At 42.9% G+C, this 13,647-nt stretch overlaps 1 protein-coding gene across 2 annotated transcripts; it reads left to right on the top strand.

Annotated features, from left to right (window-relative positions):
- Nucleotides 1-4,258: 4,258 nt before the first annotated feature.
- Nucleotides 4,259-12,510, top strand: fgf16 (fibroblast growth factor 16). Of its 2 annotated transcripts, XM_088389674.1 has the most exons (4): nt 4,259-4,438; nt 4,525-5,038; nt 6,945-7,048; nt 11,155-12,510. In XM_088389674.1, exons 2-4 carry the CDS (start codon nt 4,726-4,728, stop codon nt 11,398-11,400), a joined length of 663 nt encoding a protein of 220 aa, XP_088245800.1. In that variant the 5' UTR covers nt 4,259-4,438; nt 4,525-4,725; the 3' UTR covers nt 11,401-12,510. The 2 variants fall into 2 exon arrangements, with proteins under 2 accessions (XP_088245800.1, XP_088245791.1); XM_088389665.1 differs by having other exon boundaries at nt 4,259-5,038.
- Nucleotides 12,511-13,647: the final 1,137 nt, after the last annotated feature.

Genomic DNA, 13,647 nt, shown 5'->3' with positions numbered 1-13,647 from the left:
GCTGACCAGCAACAGATGTAACTCTACTAGCTACCAAAAAACATGGAATCAAAAGGTACCACCTCTGACTTTTTTCACTACAGTTTGATTTAATTTGACCTTTAAAGTTTCCAAAAAGTGGGCCTGAGTATCTAAATCCAACAATTTATTTTTGTCAGAAGACAAAAGTCCTCAACATCAAAGCCGGGAAATTATTTTTTTGTTGTTTATACTTTCAAGTCAATCTTCATTTCTTAAAAACACATTAAAAAATATCTATGTTCGTATGTTAATGCCATTGAAGGCCATATAGCTAGCTAGCTAGCTCCACTCTTATACAAACATTTATGCAAACCGCTTATTTCAAATAAGATCACTTGACATTAATCGTCTGCTATTCACTAGACACATAACAGAAATAATTACACACTATATATTTAAATACAAGACGTAATTAATTTTACAGACACCACAAGCTTGTGGATGGATGGATGGATGGATGGATGGATGGATGGATGGATGGATGGAGAGAGAGAGAGAGAGAGAGAGAGAGAGAGAGAGAGAGAGAGAGAGAGAGAGAGAGAGAGAGAGAGAGAGAGAGAGAGAGAGAGAGAGATAGATAGATAGATAGATAGATAGATAGATAGATAGATAGATAGATAGATAGATAGATAGTGACGTGCGGTGAGGTTAATGACTGGAGGAGGGACTGACGTCACCCCCCCCCCCCGGTCAATTTTGTCCGACACCTAACCGTGTCACAAAAAAGGTTGGGGAACGCTGCTCGAGAGTGGCTTATTCATTATTTTATTTGAAATATTTCAATTAAAATTGCATATCAGCAGTCTTCACACATAAAAACATGGAATCAAAAACTTGTTTTCGATCGTGCGTACCGCTCCGTTTGAAAAAACATGCTCCGAAGTCCCGTTGTCCGAATCAAAACTTTGAACTCCGGAGTTGGTCTTCCTTTACTGATGACCACCTGCTTCGACCAAAAATTCATAGTTGAAAATCGTTTGGATATGTAATCCTCCATTGTAAAACGAAATGTAAAAAACGAAAAAAAAATGAATGTAAAATGAAATAAATGGACGACTGCTCCTCAGTAAATTTGAACTGGAGATCTCTTATTCTACAGGTAGGCGCATGAGGCATCCCGGGATCACTAGCACCCCCTGCCATAAGGCTGAGGAGCGACATATGTGAATTTTTTCACAAATTTTCAAAATTAAAAAAAAAGAAAAAAAAAGTTAAACTGCGAGAAACGAACCGCAATGTAGCAAGGGATTACTGTAATTTGAATTTCAAGTGACGTCAGTGGCGCGGCGCGGCGGTTGTTTACATAAAGGACAAAGATTCGATCACGGGATGACAAAGGGCCCCAAGTACTACCGGCATCATTAACGGCTTTGTGCGTAAGTGACACGGAGGACGAAGAGTTTGAAGGATTTAAAGATATATATATATATATATATATATATATATATATATATATATATATATATATATATATATATATATATATATATATATATATATATATATATATATATATATATATATATATATAGATAGATAGATAGATAGATAGATAGATATAGATATAGATGTGTGTGTGTGTGTGTGTGTGTGTGTGTGTGTGTGTGTGTGTGTGTGTGTGTGTGTGTGTATATATATATATATGTGTGTGTGTGTATATATATATATATATATATATATATATATATATATATATATATATATATATATATATATATATATATATATATATATAAAAATATATTTCTCCACAAAATAGTACACTCATTCCTATGTTCTACTGGACATTAGCCTCTCTCTCTGTCCCTCCTCCTCTCTTCTCTTTCATATCTTTGCCCCAACTGAGACAAAACGTCTTTTCAGGCTCCTGTGTAGTGAGCGCCCCGATGTCCGCTTGCACAAAGCCGCACTTGACCTGACTCCTCGCCAACCCCTTGGCTAATTCATCGAGCAGAGGCCCCCAGGCATCCGTCACCCTCGCCACCTTTCATAGCCTGCATGGTGCTGAAAGCCACTGTCCACTCGCCAACTTCAATGAAGTCCCAACACGCCCGCAAGATTTATAGTCACAATAAGTATCTGCTAAGCAGGCCTGCATGCTTTGGAGGGTGTCAAGTCATACCGTCTCAGCGGGATATCCAAACGTTTCCATGGAGGGCCACATACAGAAAATGGAAAGGTGGGGGGGGTTCTACTTCACCTTGTGTTGATAAAACCAGATCAAAATCAATTCAATTTGCTCTCAATTACATATAAAACTCAATGCCTGGGCCAGATCTAGACTGCAGCATGTTATTTGCCACCCAAAAAGAGCAGTCTACTTTTTGCGTCTTATTAAATTGATATTTTTCTATTCATTCTGGCAGAAAAATCAGTCAAGAAAATCCCCAAATCCTTTCCATAAACAATAGTTGTATTTGATTGTCACTATTTTCCCTTATTTCTGATTCAAAATGTATTTTATTGTTAAAATAATATAGGGGCAATTTCACATTCATATTAACAGGTGGAGAGTGTACATTTATAGGATTTTCATAGCTATATTGCTGCTAAATTCAAAATAATCTTTAAAAATGCTTTGTTGCACTATAGGCTGAGTCCTTGTTTACATTTCATATGCATGTTGTATTTTTTATATTGCCCAAATTTTGAATTCTTAGAATGGACTGTTGAGGGCTGTTTGTGTGACTTTTTATAAATTGAATTCAATTCACTAAAAAATGTGTCTGCATATGAAAATCAATCCTCTTCTTTATATTAAGGGTATCAAAATTTGCTAAATTCATGGATCAGAAAAACAATCAAGGTATTTTTTACAAAAAATAAAATGTGCGATTAACTATAGTTAGCAATACAAAAAATGCAATTAATTGCGATTAAATATTGAAAAAAAATATATACGTATATATATATATATATATATATATATATATATATATATATACACACACACAAACACAGACACACACATCAATACTATATCATATTGACGTAATGCTTAGTGCCCATGTTGAGGCATCTGGGTGCCAAGGAACTATGTTGAAGTTAGGTGAAGCTTCATTGAGTCAGCTTGTTGTCCTGTCCAATAGGAAATGAGTCCTTTGCTGCCATCCTATGGCAGTCGTAAACCTCTTCAGGAAGGTGTCGAGTCCGACAATTGCAAATGTTCAACCTGTTTGTGGAGCTGATCATTTGAATCAGGTGTGTTGTTGTAGGGCTGCATATAAAACATGCTGTATAGGTGCCCTTGAGGATCGGATTTGGTGACCCCTGACCTAAAGCAACAGTGAGAGCCCAGACCTAAATTCAGTTTAAAATCACTGATCCCTATGCACTGTCTCACTTCAAATGTGAGACATTTGAACAGACAACTTGTATGTCATGCTGCTGCTTGTGTTGACGAGGGGGGGTGCTTTCCATAAAGACAGCTTGAGGGTGGTCGACCATACTACGTAACATGTCTCCAACTTGAATTGTGCTATTGATGTCTTCATGCAGCTCACAGCAGCCACCCCGCTGTCACTGATATCTCAAGAACAATGATCTAGTTAAAACACTCCTGCTGTTTGTTTTCACTTGACACAAGCAAAGTCTTTGCAAAACAGCTGTTTTCTTTTTTTCAGGTCATGCTTCGACATGTCAGGACTTGTTGCCCCGCTGTGTACAGAAAGAGGTACAAAGTCCAGACTTATCTTTCATTCCCTTTTTCTATATGCTCTCTTGACATAAAATAAAAATACAGGTAAGTGGGCTGCAGTTAAAAACAATTGCACAAATATTTTGGATTTTATGGAGCCTTTAAGCCTTTTCCTTTCCATCATTATCGAGAAAACGTCTAGTGTTGCTTAACGTTACAGGACTTCAATCAATCATCACCAAAATGAATGTGGAAATCTATACTTATGCCATGTCTAGATAAAATTTGGTGAAACTTGCAAATTTATGGAGGTGGTTCATCAAGCCATGTTAAGCTATTTTACACTAAGCTCTTTCAACTGTCCCCTGCCATTCAATAGTTCTCAGTTTCATCACATGTTGCAAGCACCCATCGTCAAGCACGTGTAATGTATTTCAAAACAGATTTCTGAATGCACTTGACAAGCCCTTTAACGTCACTTAGTAGCTGTGGTGGTTTCACACCAGTCACGTTTGATGGTGCACGACAATTGAGCTTTCCCCTCCCTTTCTCGCTAGCAGTAGGGCCTACAAGTGGTTAAAGCTGCTGCAATATTTGCAGACGTAGTGCAGCGGGGCGAGGAAGCACCTGCTTCCAAAGAGGAGGAGGAGAAGGAGGAGGAGAAGGAGGAGGAGAGACGGCTCTCATGAGAACCTCCGCTTGTTGGCACTGACACTTGCGCGTAAGCGTGGATTGCACAGAGCGCGAGCTCCCAAAAAGCCGCGGATGGATCGTTGCGTGGTAAAATTTCAAGGATGGTCTTTGAATGCATCTCTCACGACTTGTCATTGAGGAACCAAGATTTCATGTAGACGACGGAATTGCAGACAAGTTGGATTGGAGGAGTCTGCGCTCCGAGTGAGGTGCGCGCAACAAGAGGATGCCAGCCAGGCGTGGCCAATGTGAGGAGAATAAGTGGGGAGGATGTATATAATAGAGTCTTTTCCTTCTTATTAGCGTACATATCAAAACGGATGACGAGAGGACTTTGTTCAGCCTGTATGGCTCGGACATTTTCACCACTTTAAATGCCTTCGGTTAGTTTTAACCTGACGGCCGTGCACACCATGGCCGAGGTGGGGACTTTGTTCGGAGCGCTAGACTTGGATTTACAAAATTTTCCTGCGTTTGGGAACGCGCCCCTGCAGCCGGAGTCTCCGCTGGGCTTGAACGAGCGCCTGGGCCAGATCGAAGGGGGCCTTCAGCGGGGGTCGCCCACCGACTTTGGACACCTCAAAGGCATCCTGAGGCGGCGGCAGCTCTACTGCAGGACCGGCTTCCAGCTGGAGATATTCCCTAATGGGACGGTGCACGGGACCAGGCAGGACCACAGTAGGTTTGGTACGTATTCATTCATCGCAATTTACTGAAACACTCATTAACACGTGACAGACAGACAGACAGACTGATAGACTGATAGACAGATGGACAGATAGATAGATAGATAGATAGATAGATAGATAGATAGATAGATAGATAGATAACTTAAAGACAACTACAGAGTATTTTTACTTTGTTACATCCTACCACTTTAAATGAAATTCAAATATGTTGCGTACAAGCATCAAAGTTATGAATTATTTGATATATTTGAAAAAAATGACTAACAATGTACCACCATCTTGCTTTCACATGCAAGTGCAGGTTACACATTGTTTGCAGGTGAGGCAACACAACCAATTAAATGAATCAATGTCACTCTTGAGCTCTTTACATCCCCAGTGAATATGCGTCACAATCACCTTTTCTCCTAAACCGAATTCCCTTTGGGCGCCGCCCACAGGTGTCTCCTCTCTTGGTGCCGCGAGGGTGCGGACGTGTAGCATGCAGGAAGCAGGTGCGGGCTAAAGCAGAACTTCTGGTAGGCTTCCAGTGGAGACGTCCAAAAAAACAGGACGGTGCGCATAAAAAGGATGGGTGGTCCTCGTCTTTGTCTCTGGCACGACTTAAGTTACAGATGCAAAGCCTTTTGTCAGACATGGCTCTGATTAAAAAGACACACTGTCAGTGTTTGGCACCCCGTGAGCTCGAGGGAAGATGGGGCCCAGGTGGCCGCACGCTGGCCTCTGCCAGCTGGATCCTCTCTGACTGCGAACTTCTGCATCCCAGCATCCAGGCTTTTAATTTGACTGCTTGGTTCCCACCCTTTGAAGTTCACGTACGCTTGCGCTGGAACTTCCTGTGAGTCAGCATCGGAGGCACAAAAGGCTCAGCTTCCTCATAAAAGTCACTGCTAGTTAGGTGTGCAAAACGCTGGGGCACCAAACCGCTCGATCACCAGCCTTCATGCCAAACATCTCTCTTGTTACATTACAAGCGATTGTAAACGCCATATAGAAAACATTTTAAAAAATCAGTACACTAGTCTTGGCTGTACAGCAAGTGCAACTTCATAAAATGCCTCCAATATAACTTGAGACTTGCCTTATATTTTTAATTCAATTGGAGGCTTTTTGCAACGGAATTGTCCAAACATACACAGGAATAACTTAAGTAATTTTTTATTGCTATCATGTATGACATTTGTATAGACCAGTAGGACAACATGTCATTAGTGAGACAAAACTGTGCACAAGTTTGCGTGCTATTTGTACTACTAGTAACATCTGGGGCTTTACGAGTTGTACTAATAGCACAAAGTCAAACTAGTGCTCAATTTTTTCTCACTAGTAAAGGCCAAGTGAAGACTTGCTGGTTGGTAAATTGCTGCTGGCACTATGCCAACCATTCTCTGATAGCATGAACAATGACGCCATTTAGGACTTTGATATTTAGTATATGAAAAAAATTTTTACTCCAGACTATATTTGAGAATATCTAATGTTGGGAGGCTGAATTTCCATTTTGGATTTGGACCATTTTAAATTAGCAAAGGTTTCCTAACGATTAATCAATTATCAGAAATATTGATTGATTGATTGATTGATCGATCGATCGATTGATCGATTGATTGATCAATCATTGTACCTCTCTATAAATGTGCTGCGTCGTGTTACATTACATTATGTTCGTGTGTCCACTTGTTGCTAGGCAGAACTGAATTGGTCCATGGGGGAAAAAAATGCCTTTCATGTCACCAAGTAGATGGCACATTAGGGCAGGAAAATTACACACAAGCGTGTTCCTGACTTTGCAGGCAGCCATAGTGAGACCAGTAGAGAAAGTGCCAAAAAAAAGTGCACAGACGTCTTTGTGTGGGTGTGTACAGTGGAGCGCTTCCTGACCAGCGTGCATGTTTGATCCCAAGGTATCCTGGAGTTCATCAGTCTGGCAGTCGGTCTGGTCAGCATCAGGGGCGTGGATGCCGGACTCTACCTCGGCATGAACGAGAAAGGAGAGCTCTATGGGTCGGTGAGTCAAAAACCCTCCACAATTCTTTGCACTTCTTGCCTGGGAACTCAGAATGATACACAATGCTTTGAAACAACAGAAGTAAAGTATGAGTGATCATTTGATATTTTATTCAAGAAAAGTTTTTGTTTACTTCAATAATGAGGCCTCCTCTCTGCTTCTGTCTGCTATAGTCTTTTGCCCTGATGTTGGCAAGTGAGAATAAGCAAGTTGGATATTCCACCATAGTTTCAGTATAGCTCCTTAGGTTATCCCGATTCCTTTGAATGTTTGAATAATTCAATAGCGCACGTAATCATCCGGGTTTCAGTGCGTTGTCAAGGCTCGTGGGCTGATAGCAAACTGTAGCAAGACGAAATAATTATGTCTAACACGCTGCCCTTAGAACTCCGCCTCTATAAATGAACCTTCGACCGCAGGTCATTTAGACAAAAAGCACCTCATAGGGTTGCGTTGGACTCAAGTCATTCAGAATCACGGAAATATTGTTTAAGTCTCATCAAAGTGAGTCCAGATTTTCTGAGATCTCCTGTTGGTGAACTTGATGGCCTTCAGCGTTAAACATGGAAGCAGCCAGTTTGCTTGGTTCTGAAGAATTTCCCCCTCTTTGTCATGCATACACAATGTTTTTATCTCAAGAGAGGGGAAGGAGATGAAGACATAGAGGGGCTAAAGTATGCAAGGGCTGTGTATCAGGTGTCCCAAGGCATTACCTGGGGCCTCTCTGGCCCATCACCCCCCCATCCCCACCCTCCAAACTCTAGCCCAGAGCGTTGGAAACAGAGGCCACCTTTCTACCTTTAAACTCGCCCATTGTGTTGAAATGGCAGATATTGTTACTGCATGCGTATGTATCAAGAGTCTGGTATCCTGGGGCTTTGACCCCCAGGGGCTGAGGGGCATGTGATGGCGGATGGTGGGAAGCAGTGATTGGGGGATGACGACGAGACCTGGTATACACCTGACCAACATAACCCAAGTAAAAATAGCGGCTGTCCCTCTCATAGTCAAATGCAAGTAGTAACTAATTACCGCAGGTTATAGTAAGAGTTGACAGCTGAGCTGATTTGAATTCTATTATTAACCAAAACCGCAACACCTGTCAGTCTCTCAGTCACAGTCAGCTAAATGCTACTATTTAAGGCTTTGTTGATGAATTGTTAGATATTTAGACATTCATCCCTGAAAGCCATTCATCCCTGAATTCTCTCTGCCTCTGTCAGCCATCTCATGTTTGTTTATTCTTTAGGATGGTTGCTTCCAACCATGAGTTTTGGTTGGCTGTTGGAGGTTCTCCTACCAAGTGTGAGCTCCCTGTTCTACTCTTGCTGTGAGAATTTGCAAATGTCAAACTGCAAATATGCTTTGGGAGATGGTACATATTGAAACTAGCATTTTTTTTTTCCATGTTGCCACTGATCAAAGGAGGCCGGGGTCAAAGGTTAAAGGGTTCTTCCGCTGCAACGAGTCAGCAGACCTTGACGAGTACGTCTAATAGGACGGTCCGTTCATGTGTGTTTACACACAACAGCTCTTCCAGCCTGACAAAGCATCAGCTTAAAGCCCTGCTTTTTTGCAACGAGGGCTTCCTTCTTGGGGGGGATCCTCCCTCTGTGCGGTCTGCTTACAGAGCAGAACCAGAAGCAGGCGTTGCATGAATGACTGGTCTTTGGCAGCCGAGGAGCTCGTACCCTTGTGTCTTCCTATTGCTCTCACACGCTCAGCCAGCCAGCTTGCTCTCACCTGCTGAACCGGCAGCCATCGCTCACGCTGCGCTGTCAGGACAGCTTTTAGAGACGCTCGCTGTGTGTGTGTGTGTGTGTGTGTGTGTGTGTGTGTGTGTGTGTGTGTGTGTGTGTGTGTGTGTGTGTGTGTGTGTGTGTGTGTGTGTGTGTGTGTGTGTGTGTGTGTGTGTGTGTGTGTGTGTGTGTGTGCGTGTGTGTGTGAAGCGTTCATGTTGCATTACAGAGAGGGAAAAGATCCCCCAGCACGACAAGAGGTCAACGGGTCCGCAGAGCGACTCTGGAATTTTAAGTGAAAAGTCATTCTAATGACTCACCCTCATCATAATGCGCACCTGCTTAAATGAGTTTCTACGGGTTCGGTTTGATGACACGCACGCTATATTGCGGAAAGCCATGGCGAACCGCCTCATTGGACACATGATTAAACATTGGTTCAAGCTCCATTTTGAAACGTCAAGTTCAGTTGGATGCTCCTGAGCAGCTGTAAGACATTGAGATGACTTTCTGGTAATCACAGGCTGTGGATTTTTGAATACTATCACTAAATACGTCTGTATAGTATTAGATGAGACAGTGTTACAGTACTCATGTGTTTACAGTAAACATCCTGTTTTTCGTAATAACTCTTAATAAATATAATGACAAAGACATCCAACATATTCAGACGCTGATCACTACAGACATGTTGCTAGTCAAAGTTAGCTTCCTTCAAACAATCAATCAGCAAATGGTATTGTTGGCCAGTTAGCTATCAATTTAAAATCTTATTGGTTAAACAAACATGTTACATTGTCCTGGGCCAGCACTACTAATTCTAAAGGCCCTGGGCAAATTAGATTGACATGGGAACTTAGTGGCTGAAATCTGATTAGCCTAAAAAGCTGATTTAGTATTTGTACATATACTGGAAGCACTGCCGCCAAGAGAATCGCTACGGCGGTGTCGTTTTGTCTTCCATTCAAAGTCAGCTAGGATAGGCTGCACCAGAAAATCACTGGATGACAAACCCAGACGATGGGAACCTAAAACACTCTTCAATTGTCTGACTGGCTCCAAATGTTTCAAAATGTAAATCACTGACACCTACAGGACTTAAATGGAAGAGCAATGATCACAAGCACTCGTCTCTGTCAGTCGTGTAGTGAGTTGCAACTTAACAACGGATAGAAATGTTGTTTGTTTTGGCCACGTGCCCAATATGACTTCCATCGGACCATCCATGTTCTGCATCACTTGTTCGCATTCGTTTCGCGGCTGAGCAGGAGCCCGTTCCAGCTGACTTTGGGACGGGAAGTAGCCCGGACTGCTCGCAACCCATCACAGGGCCCCAAAACTACTTATATGAGCAAATCGTAAACCCATACATACTGTACACAGACAAATGCTATTCAAATTCTGTGTCCCAGTTCAGCAGCTACGTCATTCAGTGGCTGCATTTAAAGGCCGCTGAAGTCATAAATCCACGCAAAGGTTGTCCCATTTCATGTTGAAATATAACCGCAAGATGCTGTTTTCTGTTTTTTTTAAGGAGACATTGTGACTGTGATTCACGGCCTTCCCTAGCATAACAGAGCTGTAAGCGCAGACAGTATTAACCTATTAAATGACCAACTGTGCGTTAGTTTAGCTTGAACTCTTAAAGATTCTGAAATATTGGCCTTTACTTGGCTGTATGATGTGGAAAATGAGTCCAGGGCATTGCCTTTGTAAACCCAAACTGGTTGGAATTGCTAACCCAGCGCCGAGCCCAAAAAAGATCCAATTAATTTTTCAAGATAGAAGCCATATCACTGCAGATTTGTTTTTGTCATGAGTTTAGAGTCACAAGCACTAGGGAATTTCACAAGAAGTAGCAGATGGTGAAGGAAAAAAGAAGAGCCTAAGTGCTTGTGTCAAGTTGTTATTGCCACTCCTATTTGCTAGAATCAAAAATAAAATTTAAAATTACACTTGTGTATTTAACATAACATGGTCCGATGAAAGGCCTCTAACTTAATGCTAACGCACGATGGGAAAAAAACATAGGCGAGCTAATTAAACTAGCTAGCGTCAGAATGTATTCAAACATTTTGTAAAAGACATATGAACACAAACATTCACAGATATATTCTTTATCCTCTTTCAAAAACAATTGATGTTACTGAACAATCGTGATTTTAACAGCAATCGTCTTATACTGCCCTCTGGTGGCTAAGGTGCACACACCGAAAGGAGCTGTATAATGAATAAACGAACTGTTAAATCCTTCACATTATATTCGATTCTACACAATTTCCAGTCAATATTTCTGGTAAAGTAGGAAGAAGGAGGCTCTCTCTCATGTCGACAGACCCTAACATGTAGTTTCCCCTCTCTTCACAGAGAAAGCTGACGGCGGAGTGCGTGTTCAGGGAGCAGTTTGAGGAGAATTGGTACAACACGTATGCGTCAACGCTGTACAAGCACAACGACACGGCGCGCTTCTACTACGTGGCCTTGAACAAAGACGGCTCGCCCAGGGAGGGCAGCAGGACTAAAAAGCACCAGAAACTGACACACTTCTTACCGCGGCCTGTGGAGATTGAAAAAATTCCTCAGGCCTATCGGGACCTCTTCCAATACAGGTGACCGCAGCTTGGATGCGCGATCCCGCTTGCAAGAAGACATGACCACAAGGGGTTTGTTTGCTACAAAACTGTTTACCCTCCTCCGAGGTCAGCGCCTCGCCTCGGCTCGCTACCAAGAGCACTGATATAAACATCTGTGTTCCTGGATGTTGCTTCATTGCATCTGCAGCCCAGCAAAGTGACGAGAGAATGCGCTCCAATCAGGCGCTATAACCACTTTTCCTAGAGCTCAATTAGCACCATGTTGGCGCAGAACCAACGGACGGTTAACTTACCACGTGATGGGAAAGAAAGCACTAGAGCTAATGGAAGAGGAGGCACGTTCCTACATGGACTCAGAGAGCCAAAGGACAGGAAGAAGGCTCAAGTGTACAGTACACACCCGTGACATGTTCTGAGGGGTCACAGCCTGAAGCGAGACGAGAATGTCCCGCATTGGACAGAAAATGTGGCGAATGCCGTCTTCATCTGAGAGCACTTACAACCCAGATGGAGGATAGCTGCCCCTTGAGCATTTATTCCGTAGCAGTACAGTAGCATGCCGTTGGCAAAAAGTGCAGTTTTGTTCCACTGCCAAGGTTGCCAGTAAGTGATAAGTGGCACTAAGACATTGTACTAGCGCACCAAATTATTCTACTAGTGAGGACAAGGAGCTTACTAGTACATAGATTAAGATGGACATCGAGAATATGGAATAAATGCTCAATGGCCTTTGAATGATCTGCGTGATCAATGCGGGACAGAAGAACAAGTGATTGATGTGTGATGTTCAGCGTGTCAGGAACATGATTAAAAAAGGCAAGCAGCTGAGGGGGACATATGGGCGATCCTATTTATGAGATGTACAATGTATTTATTTTCGACATATAAAGTATAAATATAAATATTTATTTATTGCAAAGACTTTATTTTGTAATGAACTTGAAATTTTCTGGACCTTAGATTCTACTGAAATTACGACCAATATAGCATTTCTAGAAAAAAAAATGAAAAAAATGTGCGCAGTTAACATGACAATAAAATTGTTCAGCTGCATGACATTTGCTAGTGAGACTATTTGTGCCTGGATCCAAATTTGATGTACCAATTAAAAACATGTAGAATGTATATGATCTTGTGTTTTTCTTTATACATTGATAATCTCTCTCTCACAAGCTCTCGCACACACTTGCGTGCACTCACTCACTCACTCACTCACTCACTCACTCACTCACTCACTCACTCACTCACTCACTCACTCACTCACTCACTCACTCACTCACTCACTCACTCACTCACTCACTCACTCACTCACTCACTCACTCACTCACTCACTCACACTCACCCTCACACACTCTCACACACCACACACACACACACACACACACACACATACTCTCACACACACACACTCACACCCCTCTCTCACACACTCTCTCACACACTCTCTCACACTCTCTCACTCACACACACTCATACTCTCACACTCTCACACACTCACTCACACACACTCTCTCTCACACACTCTCTCTCACACTTACACACACACACACACACACACTCTCACACACTCACTCTCACACATTCGGTCTCCCACTTTCGCTCACAAGCTCGCTCACGCTCACTCACACGCACTCTCTCCCCCTCCCTCCCCCTCCCTCTCCCCCTCTCACTCTCTCTCTTGTGATCTTGTGTTTTTCTTTATACATTGATATTCTCTCGCAGCCGCTCTCTCCACTCACTCACTCACTCACTCACTCACTCACTCACTCACCTCACTCACTCACTCACTCACTCACTCACTCACTCACTCACTCACTCACTCTCGCCCGCACTCTCTCGCGCACTACACTCTCGCCAACACTCTCACACTAACTCACACGCACACTCACACACACTCTCACACCCTCTCTCTCTCACACACACACACACTCTCTCTCTCTCACACACTCTCTCTCTCTCTCTCTCTCTCACACACACACACTCTCACACTCATTCTCACTCGCTCACTCTCACACGCTCACTCTCACACGTTCACTCTCACACACTCGCTCACACGCTCGCTCACGCTAACTCACACGAACACTCTCACACACTCTCTCTCACACACTCTCTCACACACTCTCTCTCTCACACACTCTCTCTCTCACACACACACACACACACACACACACACTCATTCTCACTCGCTCACTCTCACACGCTCGTTCACGCTCTCACTCACACTCACTCTCTCCCCCTCCCTCCCTCTCCCCTCCCCCTCCCTCTC

This window comes from Syngnathus floridae, chromosome 1, assembly GCF_059516105.1.
Source record: "Syngnathus floridae isolate MCC-2025c chromosome 1, RoL_Sflo_1.0, whole genome shotgun sequence".
Lineage (NCBI taxonomy): Eukaryota > Metazoa > Chordata > Actinopteri > Syngnathiformes > Syngnathidae > Syngnathus > Syngnathus floridae.
Note: the sequence above shows the minus strand (reverse complement) of the source record. Positions and strands in the feature narration are given on the sequence as shown.